The following is a 20,910-nucleotide window of genomic DNA, read 5'->3' as shown; positions in this document are numbered from 1 at the left end:
ATGCCTCTACTATCTTGGCTTGCATAGCTTTGGATATAATTTAAAACTTTAACAAACTTCTATAGTTGCATAGTGGAGAGTACCTTGACTGGATACTCTCATAATAGACTGGTATGGAAACACCATCGCCCAGTGCAGAAAAGCTTACAAAAAGTGATGTCCATCACAGGTAAAGACCTTCACACCATTGAGGAATACTGACACACCAAAACAGCACCTGTCATCAATGACCCCAGCTCTCCTCTCACTGCTGCCATCGGGCAGGAGATACAAGAGCCTTAAGTTCCACAGCAGCAGGTTCAGGAACTCATGTTCTCAGTATGGTTTATTTTCACAACATATGGTCGTTCCATCAGCAATGGGGATGGGAGAGGATCTGGAGGATTGCTGATGGTGTTCCCTTATTCAAGAAAGGGATTAGAAATAGCCCAGAAACTTATAGACCAATGAGTCGTACTTTAGTGGTTGGTAAGTTGATGGAGAAGATCCTGACAGTCAGAATTTATGAACATTTGGAGAGACATAATATGATTAGAAATAATCATTGTGGCCTTGTGAAAGGCAGGTCATGCCTTACGACCCTGATTGAATTTTTTGAGGATGTGAGAAAACACATTGGTAAAGGTAGAGCCGCAGATATAGTGTATATGGATTTCAGCAAGGCATTTGATCAGTTACCCCATGCAAGGCTTATTGAGAAAGCAAGGAGACATGGGATTCAAGGGGACATTGCTTTGTGGATCCGGAACTGGCTTGCCCATAGAAGGCAAAGAATGTTGTAGACGGGTCATATCCTGCATGGAGGTCAGTCGCCAGTGGTGTTCTGGGACCTCTCCTCTTCATGATTTTTATGAATGACCTGGATGAAGAAGTGGCGGGATGGGTGAGTAAATTTACTGATGATACAAAGGCTGGGTGTGTTGTGGATAGTGTGGAGTACTGTCAGAGGTTACAGTGGGACATTGATAGGATGCAAAACTGGGCTGAGAATTGGCAGATGGAGTTCAACACAAGCAGTGTGATGGCAGTGTGAGTTGGTTCATTTTGCAGTCAAATATGATGGCAGAAAATAGTATTAATGGTAAGACTCTTGGCAGTGTGAAGGATCAGAGAGATCTTGGGGTCCAAGTCCATAGGACACTCAAACCTGCTGTGCAGGTTGACTCTGTGGTTAAGAAAACATAAGGCATATAGGCCTTCAGTTTAGTAGTCAAAAGGTAATGTTGCAGCTATATAGAACCCTGGTCAGACCCCACTTGGAGTACTGTACTCAGTTCTGGTCACCTCACTACAGGAAGGATGTGGAAACCATAGAAAGGGTGCAGAGGAGGTTCACAAGGATGTTGCCTGGATTGGGGAGCATGCCTTTTAAGAATAGGTTGAGGGAACTCAGCCTTTTTTCCTTGGAGCAACAGAGGATGAGCTAACCTGATAGGGTTGTAGAAGATGATGGATAATCAGAGGCTTTTTACCAGGGCTGAAGTGGCTAACATGAGAGGGCACAGTTTAAAGGTGCTTGGAAGTAGGTACAGAGGAGATGTCAGGGGTAAGTTTTTTACACAGAGATTGGTACGTGTGTGGAATGGGCTGCCAGCGACAGTGGTGAAGGCTGATATGATAGAGTCTTTTAAGAGACTCCTGAACAGGTACATGGAACTCAAAAAAATGGAGTGCTATGGGTAACCCTAGGTAATTTCTAAGGTAAGCACATGTTTGGCACAGCCTTGTGGGCCAAAGGGCCTGTATTGTGCTGTAGGTTTTCTATGTTTCTATAAATAGCATCTTGAACAATTCAATAAAGCAATTCATCAATACTTCTCAAATGAGCAATTAATACTGGGTTTGCCTGTAACCACAAAATCCGAGAACCAACTTTCGAAAAATCCTATCCAGAATTGGTGAGCATTGATGTTCAGTGACAGAAATATCTAGCAGGTTTAAAACACAGGATATTGCTGAGGGTTAAGAGTCAGAAAAAAATACTTCTAAAGATGGAATCTGTAACAAGGACAAATTAAACTGATTGTGCAAAGTGCTTGTTCTACACTTTCTCAAGCTACTTAAAGAATGATAGCCATTCAATACTACTTAGACAAATCACTACTGTAGTGCCCAAAGCTCAACTCTCCTCTTAAAAGCAAATTCTATTAAAATAATGGAAATCACACATTCAGGAGACGGCATAAGTGCCAAGTGAATTTGCTGTAAAATAACAACAATTACAACCATCAGGGTTGTGTTAAGTTTGCTCAACTCTCACCTCAGAATTTTTATAACCCACTAATAGGTTTAGACCAGAAGAGCTTAACCATAAGGCACAGGAGTAGAATAGGGCCATTTGGACCATCAGATCTGCTCCAACATTCCATCATGGCTGACATATTATTCCTCTTAAACCTATTGTCTTCCATCTCCCTGTTACTTTTGTCACCCAATCTAATCAAGAACCTGTCTACCTCAGCTTTAATTATACCCAATGTCTTGGCCTCCACAGCTATCTGTGGCAATGAACTCTATAGATTCACCACCCTCTGGCGAAAGAAATTTCTCCTCATCTCTATCTTAAAGGTCTTTTTATTCCAAACCTGTGCCCTTTGGTCCTAGACTCCTCAACTATAGGAAATGCTCTCCACATCCACTATTTTTCAATATTCATTAGGTCTCATTGAGATGCCGCCCCCCCCAACCCTTCTGAGCTCCAGCAAGTGCCGACCCACAGCAATCAAACGCTCCTCATATGTTAACACTTTCATTCCCGGAATCAATCTCCTGAACTTTCTCTGGACCATCTTCAATTCAATGCCAGCTCATCCTTTCTTAAATAAGTTTTTCGAAGGTTAATGTGACCTCTTATGTTCCTGTTTTCTGTTCAATGCTTTTGCTTTTTTTTTTGCTTTCTGTTGTTCTCAGCCTTAATGTCATGGGTTGTATTAAGGCTTGACACTGTAGGTGTTTTACAAAACAATACTTTGCTTATCACATGTACAAACTTTGTTCTCAATGTTTTTGTTCTCAATGAAATTGATATTCATGCCATCTTGTTGGAAGCTACCCAAATGGAATATAAAGTGCTGCTCCTCCACACTGAGATTGGCCACATCATGCCACAAGAAGAGGCCAGGGACTGACAAGTCAGAACAGGAATGGGAATTGGAATTAAAATGTTTGCCACTGGGAAGGCCTGCTTTTGGCAGATGGACCAGAGGTGTTCTGACAAAGCGGTCCCCAATTTATGATGGGTATGACCAATGTATAAGAGGCCAAATTAGGAGTGTCGGATACAATAGATGACCCCAGCAGATTCACAAGTGAAGTGTTGCCTCCTCTGGAAGGGCTGTTTGGGGTCCTGAATGGAGGTAAATGAGCAGATGTAGTACTTTGACTGCTTGCAAAGGTAAGTGAAGGGATAAATTATCTTTTGCAGCTGCTGGTTATATTTCTTCTGCTTATTTTTGTTCACAGTTATGGTTCAAAATTTGGTGTGTGTTGCTTTGGGCTTCCAACATCTTCAGAATTTCTCATGTTTGTTATCTGACATTCGTTTAGAGGGTCCGGCATTTAGATGCAACCATGAAGAAGGCACGCTGATATTTCTATTTTCTTTGACATGTCAGGCAATTCAGCTTGTCAGCAAAGATGGTGATGTACAGATAAAAGTACTCTGACTGGTTGCATCACAGTATGGTATGTGAATTTCAAAGAACAGTGCTGCAAGAGGTTACAGAGAAGGTAGTCATGAGTACAGCAATATTTTTCAGATTGGTTCAACAACCTGATGGCAGTGGGGAAGAAGCTCTTGTTGAACCTTGAGATGTGGGTCTTCAGAATTCAGTAATTCCTGCCTAAAGGCATCTTGAAGAAGAGAGCCTAGCTCGGATGGTGTTGGTCCCTGGTGATGGCTGTCACCTTCCTGAGCCATCGCCTCTTTCTGAAGTCCTAAATGGTGGAAAGAGCTGTACTCGTGATCGAGCTGGCTAAGCACCACCATTCTGTATATCTGCTTGTGTTCCTGTGCATTGGAATTTACATACTGCCAGTGATACAATGATGCCTTCCTATTCCTACATTTTATAGCTCATGTGGAAATAATTTCTGTTACCATAGAAAGGATCAAGTTGTTTACAAAGGGATTATTGAAATCAATAAAGTGATTAGAACAAGGTGACACATCATTAGCCCTCATAAATTAAGTCGATGCCATAATTATTAGTGTCTTAATGCACCTATCATTTGAAGGCCAACTCAGACAGATATTCTCGCAATTGAGAATATATTACAATTCCTTGCAGAATCATCATAAGCACCGGATAGAATACAAGCAATTTGCAAATTACACCATTGCCAAGAGTTTAGTGACACTTTTGTTCAAAATAGGCTAAAAACAGAAATCATTCCTTTCTTGAGAGAAAATCTAGTAATTTTAACTTGTCAGTACCATGACCAAAATGGATGCACTGACATGCCCCTTAGAGTCAATTTTATTTCCTTTCTTTTCCTTTCATTAACTGAAATTATATTTGCTAAGAGACGTCATCAGTTATAACACTACTGGTGAATCAGCTGGCAGAGAAAACATGTTTATTGTTGATAGACAAAAATGGAAATTTCCAACTATCTGCCAAGAATCCAGTGAATCCAACATACTACCTATAAATCCAACTACTGAGTCATAAACAAGGCACTATTGTCAACTGTTTTAAGACTCTAAGACAAAGAATCAGAATTAGGCCATTCGGTCTATTGATTCTGCTCCACCATTTGATCACGACTGATTTATTCATGTTGATCATGGCTGAGATTAAACACTGGAAACAGTAGGACCTGGGTTTCAATCAGCAGCTCCTCACACAGTTTATGTTGAAGCTCTGACTGCAGGGAGCCATCTACCACTGACATTATCAGAGAAACAGTTTCCATGAACTGCTCTGTTTTCCAATAGAGAGACAACAGCAAAAGTACTGCAGTTAACCCTTCGGTCTGTTTTCTGTACCGGCAAAGATGGAGACAATAGTAGAAGAAAGCATTCAGATATTACTTCACCCAAAATGAGATGAGCTGGATTTCAAAACATAATTAATTCAAGGAGACAACAGAAGATGTTTCCATTAGTGGGGAGTCTAGGACTAGAAAACACAACCTCAGAATGCAAGGATATCCTTTAGAACAGAAATGAGGAGGAATTTCCAAAGGGTGATGCATCTGTGGAACTCATTGTCACGACAGCAGTGGCAGCTAAGTCATTGGACAATTTAAAGCAGAGTTTGATAGGTTCTTCATTACTCAGGGCATCAAAGGTCCCCAGGAGAAGGCAGGAGAATGGGTTTGAGAGAGAAATTAAATCAGCCATGATCATTGGCAGCAAAGACTCGATGTGCTACATGGCCTAATTCTGCTCCTATATCCTATGGTCCTTTTCAAATTGTGGCATTGAACATTTGTTGAATTCTTAAAGTAGTTCAAACTTTAAAAAAACTGAACTTACCTTCAATAAAATTTGGAATCGGTTGATATTTAGTTACTAGAAGTACCCAACATTTTCACACAAGCACAGACAAAGAGTGAATGAACGCATCTATCACCAAACTGTTGAGTGCAGAGTACATGAGCTCGTTTCATAACAGATGACATCTTACCTCATCTTCAAGTTTCCCTGCTGCGGCTGACCATCATAGATGGATAAGATATCAAAGTCTTCTTCCAAAGCGAAGATCTGGAACACCACCTGTATCCGGTTTCGTTCCCCAGTAATGATAATCCAGGTGCAGTTTGCATAATTCGGGTATCCATAAGGGAATCCAGGGCTCTCAATGGTACCATTAGGCCCTTGCACTAACCCACCACAGCTCTGCTCTGAAATAAAAATTACAACGTACTGTTAACTGGAACATAACACTGTGCTCAGATCAACAAACTTTGCAGTCAACACATGAACAACACAAAAAGCATTTTTGACAAGATAACAGCCAATAATGCAAAGTAAACCTTTCCCAGAGAGCTAATAAAATTCCTCTGCTATCTGATCAGTCCTTTTTACTTAGCACAATATTTCACACATTCTCTCTTCTCCCCTCTCCCATCAGGCAGAAGAAATACAAAAGCTGCAAAGCACGTACTACCAGAAGCTCACTGTGAATGCTCCCAAGCCCGGCTGCAAAGGGAAGATGGTTGGGCATGGGTCAAGCAACCCCATCCTGTTAAAAACCCAGAGCTACAAGAATGACAACAGAAGCTTCAAGACCTCATCACTGGGAGAGATGGGCTATACCTGAGGACAATTTGAAAGGTTGGCCCAGGACAGAGGAGAACAGTGAGCCACTGCCAGCAGCACATGCCCCAGTAGGGGTGATAAGCTTAAGGAAATAAGTACATACCACCAGACTCAATGATGGGTTCTATCCCACTGTTAACAGATTCTTGGATGGACTCCTTATACACTCCCCTGGTCCCTGGTCAGATCAATCCTCGATCCCCTGGAGTTTGTCTACCAGTTGCACAATGGAGTTGATGATGCTGTCATCTACCTGCTGAACCGACCCTACTCCCATTTTCGATAAACAAAGTAACACTGTGAGGATCATGCTTTTAGATTTCTCACGTGCCTTCAATACCATTGAATCGCTGGGAGAAAAGCTCCGTTCAATGCAGGTTGGCACTTCCGTTGAATCTTGGATAATGGACTACCTGACTGGCAGACCACTGGCAGGCCACAGGTTTGTGCAACTTCATTGCTGAGTGTCAGACATGGCTATAAGCAGCACTGGTATCCCACAAGGGACTGTATTGCTCCCTTCCTGTTTAGCCTATTTACCTCAGTCTTTAGATACAACACTGAGTCATGTCATCTGCCGAAATTCTCTGATGACTCAGCAATAGTTGAGTGTGTAAAGGGAGGACAGGATACAAGGGCCTTGTGGAGGACTTTGTCAAATAATGCAAGCTGAGTTATCTGCTGCTCAACATTAGTAAGACAAAGGAGATGGTGATGAGCTTTCAGAAGACTAAGCCTGCGCTGTTCCGTTACCCTAATGGTGAGGCCGAGAATGTACCAGGTCGTGCACCTGGATGATACATTTGAGTGGAGCACCAACACAGAGGCAGTGTACAAGAAGGGCCAGAATCACCTCTACATCCTGAAGAGTCTAAGATCCTTTGGACAATGTAGGCCTCGCCTTCGTAAGTTCTAGCAATATGTAGTCACGAGTACAATCTTCTATATGGTAGCATGCTGGGCAATTATATCAACACAGGTGATGCCAACAGGCTCAATAAACTGATTGGAAAGGCTGGCCCTGTTATAGGAGTCAAACTGGACACACTGGAGGCTGAGGTAGAACAAAGGACCCTACAAAAAATCCTGGTATTTCTGGACAATGTTTCTCACGCTCTGCATGTCCCCTTCACTGAACAGAGGAACACTTTCAATAATAGACTAAGATAACTGCACTGCTCCAAGGTCCACTATATGCAGTCATTCTTAACCTCGACCATTGTGAGTCAACCTACAGCCGGGGAAGTGATAATCCACTCCTGTTAGAATGTTTGAGGTAACTTATATTTCATTCGTTTCTTATTTCCCTTCTAATATTTGTATATCTGTGCACTTGTAATGCTACTATGACACTGTAAATTCATTTGGAATCAATAAAATAGCTATCTATCTATCTGAGATGGACTCATAGAATAAAATGACCTCAATCAACTTCGTAAAGAACTTGATCTTTATTTTTTTCCTGCACTGCACTTTCTCTGGAACTGTAACACTTTATTTTCTTTGTTGTTATGCCTTGTTCTACCTCAATGGCCAGTGTAATATTTTTTAAAAATACCCCATTGACAAGCAAGACCATAAGACAAGGAGCAGAATTAAGCTATTCAGCCCATTGTGTTTACTCTGCCAGTCGATCATGGCTGATATGCACTCTGTGGTCGCATTATTGAGCAGAGGAGTGGAACCCAGTGTGGTCTTGTGCTCTTAGAAAAACTGTATTTTACAGGATAGCAAGGATCAGCTACTGCCCTCAGTGTGCATTTATGCAGCAATCTAAACAACTTCTTAAAAATTACCCAAGATGGAAGCTTGGATAATTTTAGCAAAAATGCAGAGAGTTCAATAAAATGCATTTTAAATTCAATATAGAATCACAGTGCACCTGAATATACTAGTACTGTCAATTATTCTCACAACCATTGTTAACCAAGGGAGGATAGATACGCAACATTCCACAAATACACAATGTAAACAAGAGTAAACCCAAAGGTCAATGATAAACTAAAACATAGTACCCCCCTTAAAATATATCTACTCAATGTTCACTAATTTTACCAAAAACTTAAGACTCACAGGCTGCTTCAAAGGCAAATATAGAGTGGATGGAGATGAATGTCTTTACACCATGCACTTCAAATCAAAATAAAAACTAACCCTCACAAGAAATGGTATAAGAAACAGATTGCATAAAGGAAGTGATGTTCATACAAAATGAGCTGCCCTTTTAGAGGCTGGAGCATAACCCTCCCTGTTGTATCAGCCTAGACTTTAAGATTATTGCAAAAAATGTTCTGCTGGAGGAAGTCTTGATTAGGCAGGGCATCATAGGTTATGCAGAGAAGGCCAAAGGATGGAGTTGGGAGAGAAAATATATCAGCCATGATTGAACTGTGGAGCAGACTTAATGGGCCAAAAAGCCTAATTCTGATCCAATGTGGTATGTTCTTACATACTTACCTACTCTTTTATGGTCTTATGGTCTATTGATGAGAGAGTAGATTAATTATCCAGAATTGGAAACTGAGGGTTTTGGGGAACTGGCATGGAAGAGAACTGAAGCCAGTTCACTGTTGCTATGGTGATATGAATTCTGGGGTAGGCTTGAGGTTAAATGGCATGCTTCACCTCTTACTTTCTTGTGTTCTTCTGTTGACCATTTTATACTGAGCCAAGTGAAGTAAGGCATGTACAACATCCCTTTGTCTTACATTACATGGCCAGATTCTGCTTCAACTCCATCCATAGGTTTGCAATGGATTGCAACTCAAATAATGATGAGTTGGGAGTACAGGAAGGAGAGAAAGAGCTTAGTGACATGGTCTCATGACAACAATCTTACCCTCATTGTCAACAAAACAGTTTAGCATTGACTTCAGGGAGGGTATGGTGCACATGCTCCTGTGTACATCAACAGTGATGAGGTTGAGAGGGTTGAAAATTTCTGGGAGTGAACACCAATAGCCTGTCCTGTTCCAATCCTGAAGATACCCTGGCCAAGAAAGCTCACCAGTGCCTCTACTTCCTCTGGTGGCTGAAGAAATATGGCATGTTCTCTTTGACCCTAACGATTTTTTAACAATACACCTCAGAAGGTGTCCTTTCCAGATGCATCAAAGCTTGGTGTGCAATGGCTCTGCCTATGACCCCCAGAAACAACAGAGTTGTGAACACAGTTCAAACATTACGGAAACCATCCTCACACTACGTCAGTAAAAGAGCCAGCATAACCAAAGAAACGACTCACCCTGGAAATTCTCTTTTCTTCCCTTTCCCATTGTGCAGAAGATACAAAAACCTGAAAGCACATACCGCTAGGGACAAGAACAACTTCTACCTTCCTCTCATAAGACTACTTAAGAGTTCCCTGGTACAATAACATGAAACTTGACTTCACAATTTATCTCGTTATGACCATGCAATTTATTGGCCAATTCCACTGCACTTTCTCTGTAACAGTAATACTTTATTGGGCATCCTGTTATAGTTGAAGCTTGTTCTACCTCAATGCAATGTTGTAATGCCATCTGTTGTATAAAGTGGCAGCTACAAAAGGAAAGACTGAACAAACAAAAGACCCTACTATGAACCACAGCCATCACTTACTCATGCCCACACTACACCAGAATATGTGGATCCCTGATCAGCCACTACAGCCACCTAAGGACCTGCTGACTGACAACCACTTAGGGAACTGTCATACTCGACTTGAGTGATCACACTGCCATTGTTGTAATGAAATGATCTGTATCCAAGGCAAGTTTTTCCACTGTATTGTGGTACAGAATTAGAATCATGTTTATTATCACCTGCATGTGTCGTGAAATTTGTTAACTTAGCAGCAGCAGTTCAATGCAATACAGAATATTGAAGAAAAAAATAATAATATTAAATAAATAATAGTATACGTATATTGAATGAATTAAGAATCATGCAAAAACAGAAACAATATATATTTAATAAGTGAGGTAGTGTCCAAGGGTTCAATGTCCATTTAGGAATCAGATGGCAAAGGGGAAGAAGCTGTTCCTGAATCGCTGAGTGTGTGCCTTCAGACTTTTGTACCTCCTACCAGATGGTAACAGTGAGAAAAGGGCATGCCCTGGGTGCTGGAGGTCCTTAATAATGGACATTGCCTTTCTAAGACACTGCTCCTTGAAGATGTCCTGGGTACTTTGTAGGATGGAATTGACTAAATTTACAACCCTCTGCAACTTCTTTCAGTCCTGTGCAGTAGCCCTCCCCCCAAACCAGACAGTGATGCAACCTGTCAGAATGCTCTCCATGGTACATCTGTAAAAGTTTCTGAGTGTGTTTGTTGGCATAGCAAATCTCTTCAAACTCCAACTGAAGTATAGTTGCTGTCTTGCCTTCTTTAAAACTGCCATCGATATGTTGGGACCAAGTTCGATCCTCGGAGATCTTGACACCCAGGAACTTGAAACTGCTCACTCTCTCCACTTCTGATCCATCTCTGAGGATTGGTATGTGTTCCTTCATCTTGCCCTTCCTGAAGTCCACAATCAGCTCCTTCATCTTACTGACATTGAGTGCAAGGTTGTTGCTGTGACACCACTTCACTAGTTGGCATATCTCACTTGTGTACGCCCTCACGTGACCATCTGAGATTCTACCAACAATGGCTGTGTCATCAGCGAATTTATAGATGGTATTTGAGCTATGCCTAGCCACACAATCATGGGTATAGAGAGCACTGGGCTAAGCACACATCCCTGAGGTGCACCAGTGTTGAATGTCAGCGACGAGAAGGTATTATCACCAATCCGCAAAGATTGTGGTCTTCCGGTTAGGAAGTCGAGGATCCAATTGCAGAAGGAGGTGCAGAGGCCTCTGTACATAATTTCACATGTACAGATGCACATTTGGCAATAATAAAACAATTGACCAAATTAGAAATGAAACCAAACTGCATCATGGCAACTTCATTAGCTGATAATCAAGAATCAAAGAAGACAAATTTTAATCTTTGAAAATTGCCTTTGTTTGGTTTTAAAACTGCATTAGCTTAGTATCTAATTAGCTGCAATAACTAAGACTCATTTCTTCTTTAATATGAAGCTCTATGTATCAGATCTTCCATGTGACTCAGTTAACTCTGTTCCTAGAGCTCATCTCCTCTTGTTGCTAAGACACTAAACCCGCACCGACAATCTGTGCCAACGCACTTGGTTGTAATCGTTCTTTTCTCTGCCTCCACACTCAACATTGAAGCTCCAAATCAAATTACTTGCCTGTAGAATCCAATTAGAAATGTCTGTGTATTTATTGCACATATTCAAACTATAAATGTAAACCAGAAATAAGGAACAATAGAATGAGAATATTAATTGAAAACATGGGATTACAGAGCTCTTTTTCTTTGAGGCTAGGATAGCAGCAGTGGTGGTGTTAGTGGTAGTAGTAGTAGTAGTAGTAGTAGTAATAGTAGTAGTGGTGGTAGTAGTAATAATAATAATACTAGTAGCAATAGTAGTAAGAGTAATAGTAGTAGTAGAAGTAGTAGTAGTGTGATGCCTTGAGTCCAGTATAATGTTCTCCAAATGGGAGCTCTATTGGTGGTTCCTCAGGTGACTGCAGAAGCTAATCTGGAATCCACATAACAGAGAGCTTAGAGTTGTTTCCCTTAATGGAGAATGTCTGTGCATGACTTAATTTAGTCTGAGGAGACTGATACATGGGCAGCAACCAGACTTTCTTTGAAAGATTGGGGTCAGTGGTTTGGAATGCAAGATGACTGGGGAACCTTCACTGCTGCAGTCTTTCTCAGCCTTCACCGCCATTGTGACGTATCATTATTTTGCAGCATTGAAGTTTTGGTTGGACTGCTCTGTCTGGAACCTTACTCCTTGACCTTACTGCCAGTGGTGACCCCATCAGGAGCTAAGTGCCAGATCGCTAAGCTTTAGATGGCACTGTTCTCGGGATCTCAGGAACTCACAAGCCTCTCCACCATGACAAGGTGACGACCCTCGGAGAAGTGAGGCTGGGATGCTGTATATCATGTTAAGCATGGAATTGGCCATTAGCAAAAACATTAAGATATGTTGCTTCCTCTTCAAATATCACTTTGTCTATCTCTTCAACCCTTTATATTAAACACTGAGGGAATTGTTATAACAGCTATGCAGATACTACAAGTTTCCTTGGACACAATAATCAATTCTATAACATGAAGATAGTGCTTCATGCTGAATAAATGGTTTTTCATCCATGAAATGTCTACATTTTACTATAAGTGCTTGCTTCATTTGGATTTATAATTGATCAATAGTTTCACTGACATTTATAATGCTCAGTTAAGTAAGAATAAAATGAGCAAACCAGTTTCTAATTTTCTATTACAGATTTTTCATCTGCTGTTTGTTCAGTTAGTTTTACATTTAATTTTGTTGGTAATTATTTCTCCTTAGGAATGACACTCAAATTAACTCCAGATATCACACTCTAACTTAACAAGCACGCTCCCAGTATTTGCATCAGGTGCAGAGCAAGTTGTTTAAAATTGATGACTCGCTTCAACTTCACTCCTTTGTAATACATCACTTTAATCATATGACTACTGAGACTTACATGTTATGTTTTTCAACTCCAAAACTAATCAAAATAAAAACATGGAATATGTGTGTTGATGAGCACCTGTGCTCTATCCACTGGAAAAAGTGGAATGTCCTGGTGGCCACTCATTTTAATTCCACTTCCCATTCCTATATCAGTCCATGGTCTCCTCTACTGCTGCAATGAGGCTATACTCAGGTTGGAGGACCAGTACGTTGTATTCCATCTGGGTAGCCTCCAACCTGATGGCATGAACATCGATTTCTCGAACTTCTGCTGACTGCCCCCTCCCCCACTCTCCTTCAACATTCCCCATTCCCATTTCCCTCTCTCACCTTATCTACCTACCTGCCCAGCTCCTTCCTCTGGTGCTCCTCCCTTTCCCTTTCTTTCTCTCCTCTCCTATCAGATTCCCCCCTTCTCCAGCCCTTTATCTCTTCCACCAATTGAATTCTCAGCTCTTTTATACACCCCTCTCCCTCTCCTAGTTGAACCTAAAACCTCCTACCTTGTACTTCTTCCTCTCACCTCTCCCCAACCTTTTTACTCTGACCTGATCTATTTGTTTCTCCAATTCTGTAGAAGGGTCTTAGCCTGAAACATCAACTGTGTACTCTTTTCCATAGATGCTGCCTGGCCCGTTGTGTTCGTCCAGCATTTTGTGTGTGTTACTTTGATTTCCAGCATCTACAGATTTTCTCTTGTTTATATATGTTTGCTCTTGCCTTTTTCAGGCAGTTTTTTTTTACAAGACTGGTGAGTCCAGCCGTTAAATCTCAGAGATTGTCTGCCTAGAGTCAATGGTCACATAACAAGACTTGTGATAAGTGACCATCCAGCACCTGCTCCTATGGGTCCATGTGACCCTGATTGTGAGGCTAAAAGATGCTACACCTTGACCAAGGGAGACCTGCAGGCTGGCGGAGGGACCCACCATTCAACAGTACTCCACAGCACAGTCAATTTTAAATTGCCCCATCCTGGCCTGAGAATTTTATCACTGTGGATGATTTGCTCTTCTTGTGGGATAATGCATTTGCTGACAAGGGGGATCACTCTGCTAGGCAAGAGAGTCTTGTGGCTATGAAACAATCTTAGGTTCTGCCTCTTCGGCATTGGTTGTAACAGTTGACTCTGAGTCTGCAGGAAGTAGTTCTGACAGATCTGGACACCTTTCTGCGCTAACAATTGACTCAGCTCTCCTCGGCTCATTGATGTGTCATCTACTAATGACATCAGACGTAATCTCCACTGTGTAGGAGAGTGGTCCAATTCTGTCTTTAATCTTTCCAAGTACCCATTTTTGAACACCCCTATAGTCCCTCACCAGGACTGTTTGTCCAGGAGTGAAACATCAAACCTCATTATTAGTGGAGCCCTGAATTTGTATCGCCATTTGTCCTGCATACTCCTTCCAAGACTGGTTTTGAGAAGATCAAAGCGTAGATGCAAGAGATGACTCAGGAACAGCATAACTGCTGAGTTGTTGGTTGTGGAGTGTGTTGCATTGTGATATGCAAGGAAGAAATTGGTGAGCTTCTGATTCAGTATCTGTGCAGTGTGTTCTGCTGACATTGCTCATCGTGCATTCTTTAGACTCTGGGCATAACTTTCTGCCAAGCTATTTGTAGCCAAATGGTGTGGTGCAGATTTAATATGTTTTATTCCATTCATTTTCAGGAATGACTGAAACTGCCCTCAACAAACCGTGATCCATTGTCACTGACCAAGTGTTTTGGAACACCATTCCTCGTGAAGAGAGTTCTCTACACAACATCAGCATGTGAGGCTGCAGAGAAGGCTTTTGGGAACACTTCTGGCCACTTTGTAGCCGTATCCACTGCTACCATGAAATTTATGCCCATGAATCCTCAGCAAGGGCAATGCAGCCCCTTCCCAAGGACGGAGAGGCACTGTTCCTGGCATCCTGAAGTGTAACAGCAAGCTGCTTGATCTGCTGATCTATTCCATGCCACCAGAGAAAACTTTGAGCCAACCTTTTTATTTTGTCCACACCTAGATGACTGCATTTAGCTCCTCCAACACTTAGCTTGGATGATACAACAACTCTCAATCCCCGCATACGTCAACCTCTGTCATTCATTCAGCACTGGTGAAAGTGGGGAAACTAGAGTTTCTGCTGCACATTCCAGCCATTTTGGGTGGCCATATAGACCTTGGCTAGTGTGGGGTCTTTTCTGGTTTCCGTTTAGATTATCTCTGCATATTAGGGAGACATTTGATTTGCAATAGGGAAAATACATTAAGAGGAGTGTCCTCTTTTGTAAATTTTTCAAGTATTTCCTTTTCCAAGAGTAAACAGGACAATCCATTAGCATTTCTATGATTACATGTCCTCTTGAATCTAATCTTATAATTATATCCTCCAAGAAACAGAGTCCATCTCTGCATTCATATTGCTGCTGTTCATGGAACACCCTTCTGTGAATTGAAAATGGACACTAGTAATTGAAAACCAGTCATGAGGGTAAATTCTCTCCCATACAGATAACTGGCTGAAATATTTTACACCCCAAACCAGACTCCAGGCCTCTCTGTCAAGCTATGCATAATTTTTCATTGCTGTCCTAATGGAATGTGATGCAAAGGTTATGGGGCATTCACTTCCATCACTCATAACATGTGACGTGACTGCACCAATACCATAAGATGGTATTTTGTTGGGTAATAGTCTACTGAACTCTTTCAGGTATCTTATTTGGTCAACAGTTTAAGCTCTTATTGTTTGCTATCCATCTTGTTTTTATGAATGCAAGTATGATGTCAGGATAAATAAATAAGTTGCGGTGTCACAGGTAAGCTTCATTGGATGATGGCTGTTGATACATTTGCCTCAATCATTTCTACTGGTACTTTATTCCACATACAAGGTAAAAAATTGCCCCTTAGATGCCTAATGAATCTCTTCCCTCTCATCCCAGAACCATTTCCTCTAGTTCTTGATTCTCTAACCTCGGAAAAAACACTGTGCACATTCACCCTATCTACAGAATACAGGATTAATGGTAGGATTCTTAGCAGTGTGGAAGGAAGGAGCGATTTTTCAATCCATGTCCATAGATCACCTAAAGTTGCCATGTCTGTGGTTGGTAGGGTGGTTAATAGGACCTATGTGTTGGCCATAGTTGAGGGATTGAGTTCAAGAGGCATGTGGTAATGTTGCAGTTCTTTGAAACTCTGGTTATACATCACTTGAAATTTTGTGTTCATTTCTGGTCGCCTCATTAGAGGAAGGATGGGAAACTTTTAGAAAGGATGCAGATGAGATTTACCAGGATTATGCTTGGATTGGAGACAATGTCTAATGTGGAGAGGTTGAGATGGCTTTTCTCTTTGGAGCAATGGAGGGTGAGAGGTGACTTGATAGAGCTGTACAAGATGATAAGAGGTACAGATCACGTGGACAGCCAGGATGGAAATGGCTAATATGAGCAAGCATAATGTTAAGGTGATTAGAGGAAAGTGTGGGGGATATGTTAGAGATACATACTTTACAAGAGAATGGTTGGTGCATAGAATGGCAGGGCTAGTGGAAAAAGTAGACACATTAGGGACACTTAGGAAACAATGACACATTGATGTTTGAAAAATGGAGAGCTATATGGGAGGAAGTGTTAAACTGATCTTTGAGTGGGATGAAAGTTCAGCACAACATCATGGGCTGAAGGGCCTATGTTCTATGATCAAAAAGTGCATTAGCATAATGGCCACCACATTTTCTTTATCACTGGCCTACTGCACACAGATTTAAATGATCCATAGCTTCATTAAGTGCCATGCCTACAATATCCCAACAACATTCAATTTTACTCTGTAATCTAACTGTGCAGCAGATGACATGAATAAACTTCTAGACTACAATGTTGAACACCTTAGGCTCATTGCCTATGCCTGCTTCATCCCTGAAAAAGAGCAATTAATTTATTTGTTGTAAGGTGTTTATCATAAATCTGCAAAGGCTTTAATTTACCCTTGCTACATGTAGCGGAATTGCATTGTTTGTTATGGACAGCAGAGTCTTTCTACATTATATGTCAAGCTAATTCAAGCCAATTACAGAACATAACATTATTGTTTGGTGGCTTATGGACAACTCACACCTTCAAAGGATGGTAACTCAAACCACAGAATCCACTTTTGTAGTACTTATAATTTAATTTTATGTATATCTATTTCTTATTGTAATTTGGTGTTTTTTATTATGTATTGCAATGTACTGTTGTTGCAAAGCAACATATTTCATGACCCATGTCAGTGATGTTAAACCTGATTCTGTTTCTAGTTCTGATAACCCAAGCCAATAATTTCTATGGTGATGCTGCAGGTAGAAGGTAGAGCAGTAAAGCAGGGGAACAGACCCTTCAGCTCACAATGTTATATTAAACTATATCTCTTCTGCCTGCATATATCCCATCATTTACAGCTTATTCATGTTTCCATCTAACAGCCTCTTAATGCCAATTTTGTATCTGTGTCTACCACCAACCTTGGCAGTCTGTTGCAGACACTCAACAATGAGTGTTAAAATACTTGCCTCACATATCTCCTTTTTAACCTTCCCCTTCTCCACTTCAACGCATGCCCTCCAGTATTCGGCATTTTTAAGAAAACACTACAGAACTGCAGAGCAGAACAGGTCCTTCCTGTCCAATGAGCCATTTTGCCCTGCAACCCTTACATATTTGGACTGTGGGGGGAAGGAGAGTACCCCGAGAAAACACATGCACTCACAGGAAGAATGTACAAACGTCTTACAGGGGTCACAGGAGTTGAACTCTGAACTCTGACATTCTGAGTCATAGTAGCGACACACTAACCACAACTCTACTGTGGTGCTGGACCCTGCATAAAAGATTCTGACGCTCTGCTGTCTATGTCTCTCAAAATCTATCAGCTCTCTCCTCAGCCTCCCGCTCCAGAAAACAACCCTCGCTAAGTGATCTTCACTCTGAAATTTTAACGACTGCCGGACCAAATTATACTGAAGAGCAGAATCTTTTGATTTTTGGCAACTAGTTCAAAGTTTCTTTGTGTCCAGAATAATCTGAATTAGTTTTCATCTTCAGTGCAACCTCTTCTTTTGTTCAAAGGAACAAATTATTTCTTTTGCAGAATTTAATAATGAAGTTAATTGCACAAAGCCGTAGTTACTGGTTTTGAATGAATCTCAAAAACAAGAGATCCTGTAAATGCTGGAAAACCCAAGTAACACACACACAATGGTGGAGGAACTCAACAGGTCAGGCAGGAAATAAATAAACATTTGACATTTCAGGCCAGGACCCTTCACAAAGACTGGACAGGAAGAGAGAAGAAGCCAGAATAAGAAGGTGGGGGGAGGGAAAGGAGAACAAGCTAGAAGGTGACAAGTGAAGCCAGGTAGGTGGGGGAGTGGAGGTGAAGTGAAAAGCTGGGAAGTGATAGGTAGAAATGGCAAAGGGCTGGAGAAGAAGGAAAATGATTGGAGAGAAGAATGGACTATGGGGGAAAAGGAAGGAAGAGGGGCACCAGGCAAGATGATAGGCAGGTGAGGAGAAAGAGTAAGCAGCTGGAGTGGAGAGTAGAAGAAGAGAGAAAGGGAAGAGAAAAAATACTACTGAAAGGAGAAATTGATGTTCATGCCAGAAAGTAGTGAACCTGTGGAATGCTCTGCCACAGACTGTGGTGGAGGCCATGTCCATGGGTATAATTGAGGTGGAAGTTGATCGTTTCTTGATCGGTCATGGCATCAAAGGATACGGTGAGAAGACAGGTATATGGGGTTGATTGGGAGCCAGATTAGGACATTCACCCCATCAAGTCTGCTCTGCCATTCTATTATGGCTGATTTATTATCACTCATAACCCCATTTTCCTACCTTCTCTCCATAACTTTTTGATGTCCCGATTAATCAAGAACCTATCAACCTTGGCTTTACATATACCCAATGACGTGGCCTCCATAGCTGTGCATGGTAATGAATTGCACAGATTCATCATCTCTGGATGAACAATTTCCTCCTCATCCCAGTTCAAAATGGATGATCCTCTGTCCTGAGGCTGTGCCCTCTGGTCATAGACTCACCCAGTATCGGAAACATCCTCTACACATGCACTCTACCGAGACCTTTCAATATTTGATAAGTTTCAATATGGTCTTCCAGTGAGTACAGGCCCAGAGCCATCAAATGCTCCAACTATGTCAACCCTTTCAGTACCAGATTCATTCTCATCGGCCTTCTCTGAGCACTCCATTACTTACATCTCATTTCTTAGATAAGTGGCGCAAAACTGTTCACAATACACCAAGTGTGGACTAAGCAATGCGTTATAAAGCCTCAGCATTTCATCCTTGCTCCTATATTCAAGTCCTCTTGAAATGAATACTAAAATTCCATTTGCTTTCCCTACCACTGACACAACCTTCAGGTTAACCTTTAGAGAATCCTGCACAAAGACTCCCAAGTCCCTTTGTACATCCAATTTTTTATTTTCTTCCAGTTTGGAAAATAGACTACTCCTTTATTTCTTGTACCAAAGGGCATGACCATATATGTTCCAACACCATATTCCTCTGCCACCTCTGTGCCCATTCTCCTAATCTAAATTTTTCTGCAGACATTCTGCTTCCTCAACTCTACCTGTACCTCCACCTACCTTTGTAAGTCTGCAAACTTGTCTACAAAGCCAGCAATTTCACCACTCAAATCATTGAAATATAATGTGAAAGCAAGCAATCCTAATACCAACCCCTGCAAAACACCACTCATTGCTGGCAGCCAACCAGAATAGGCCCTTTTATTCCAACTCTTTGCTTCCTGGCAGTCAACCAATCTTCTATCCATGTCAGTATCATTCTGGTAATACCATGGGCTTTTATCTTGGTAGGCAGCCTCATGTTTGGCACCTTGTCAAAGGCAATCAGAAAATGCAAGTCTATTCTGCCTGTTACCTCCTCAAAGAATTCCAACAGATTTGTCAGGCAAGGATTCCCCTTAAGGAAATCATGCTGATTTTGGCATTCTTTATCATGTGCCTCCAAATACCCTGAAACCTCATCCTTGAAAATGGACTCTAACATCTTCCCAACATTGAACGCAGGCTAACTGGCTGATAGTTCCCTTTCATCTGCCTCCGTCCATTCTTAAATAGTAGAGTGAAATTTGCAATTTTCCAATCCTCTGGACCCATTCCAGAATCCAGTGATTCTTGAAAGAGCATTTATAATCCTTCCACAATTCATCTTCAGCTACCTCTTTCAAAACACTGGGGGGTCTCTTGTCCATCTGGTCCAGGTGACTTATCTACCTTCAGACCTTTCAGCTTCCCAAGCACCTTCACTTTAGTAATAGCAACTACACATTTCTGCCCCTGATACTTGCAAATTTCTGCCATGACTCAAAATATTTATTAAGTTCATCTGCCAATTCTTTATTCCACCATTACCATGATTCCCAGCATCATTTTCCAGTGGTTTAATATCCATTTTTGTCTCTCTTTTACTTTTCATATATATGAAAAAAACTTTTGGTATCCCCTTTTATATTATTGGCCAGCTTACCTTCATATTTTATCGTTGATGTCCTTATGGCTTTTCAGCTGCCTTCTGATAGTTTTTGAAAGATTTCCAATCCTCTAACTTGCCACAAATTTTTGCAAGATTACATATCCACTCTTTTTTTATGCTGCCTTTAACTTTGCTTATCAGCCATAGTGCTCTCATCTTCCCTTTAGCATACTTCTTCATCTTTGAGATGTATCTATCCTGTGCCTTGTGAATTGCCCCAGAAACACCAGTCATTACTGTACTGCCATCATGCTTGATAATGTCCCCTTCCAATTAACTTAGTCCAGCTCCCCTCTCATGCCTTTTTAGTTACCTTTAATCCTCTGTAATACTAATACATCTTCTCCCTCTCAAACTGCAGAGTGAATTCTATCAAATTATAATCACTTCCTCAAATGATTCCTTAATCTTCACCTCCTTAATATAATCTGCTTCATTAAAGAACACCCAATCCAGAACTGCCTTTCCCTTCATGGGCTCAACGACAAGCTGCTCTAAACAC

The 20,910-nt window shown here is 41.3% G+C and overlaps 1 protein-coding gene across 1 annotated transcript in view; it reads right to left on the bottom strand.

Annotated features, from left to right (window-relative positions):
- LOC132400744 (CUB and sushi domain-containing protein 1-like) overlaps positions 1 to 20,910 on the bottom strand; it is a 2,029,389-nt gene that overhangs the window by 1,736,443 nt on the left and 272,036 nt on the right. The window contains exon 2 of the mRNA XM_059982042.1: positions 5,634 to 5,850. Coding sequence (XP_059838025.1) covers positions 5,634 to 5,850 — 217 coding nt within the window. The remainder of the gene's footprint in view (positions 1 to 5,633; positions 5,851 to 20,910) is intronic.

This window comes from Hypanus sabinus, chromosome 10 (assembly GCF_030144855.1).
Source record: "Hypanus sabinus isolate sHypSab1 chromosome 10, sHypSab1.hap1, whole genome shotgun sequence".
In the NCBI taxonomy this organism is placed as follows: domain Eukaryota; kingdom Metazoa; phylum Chordata; class Chondrichthyes; order Myliobatiformes; family Dasyatidae; genus Hypanus; species Hypanus sabinus.
Note: the sequence above shows the minus strand (reverse complement) of the source record. Positions and strands in the feature narration are given on the sequence as shown.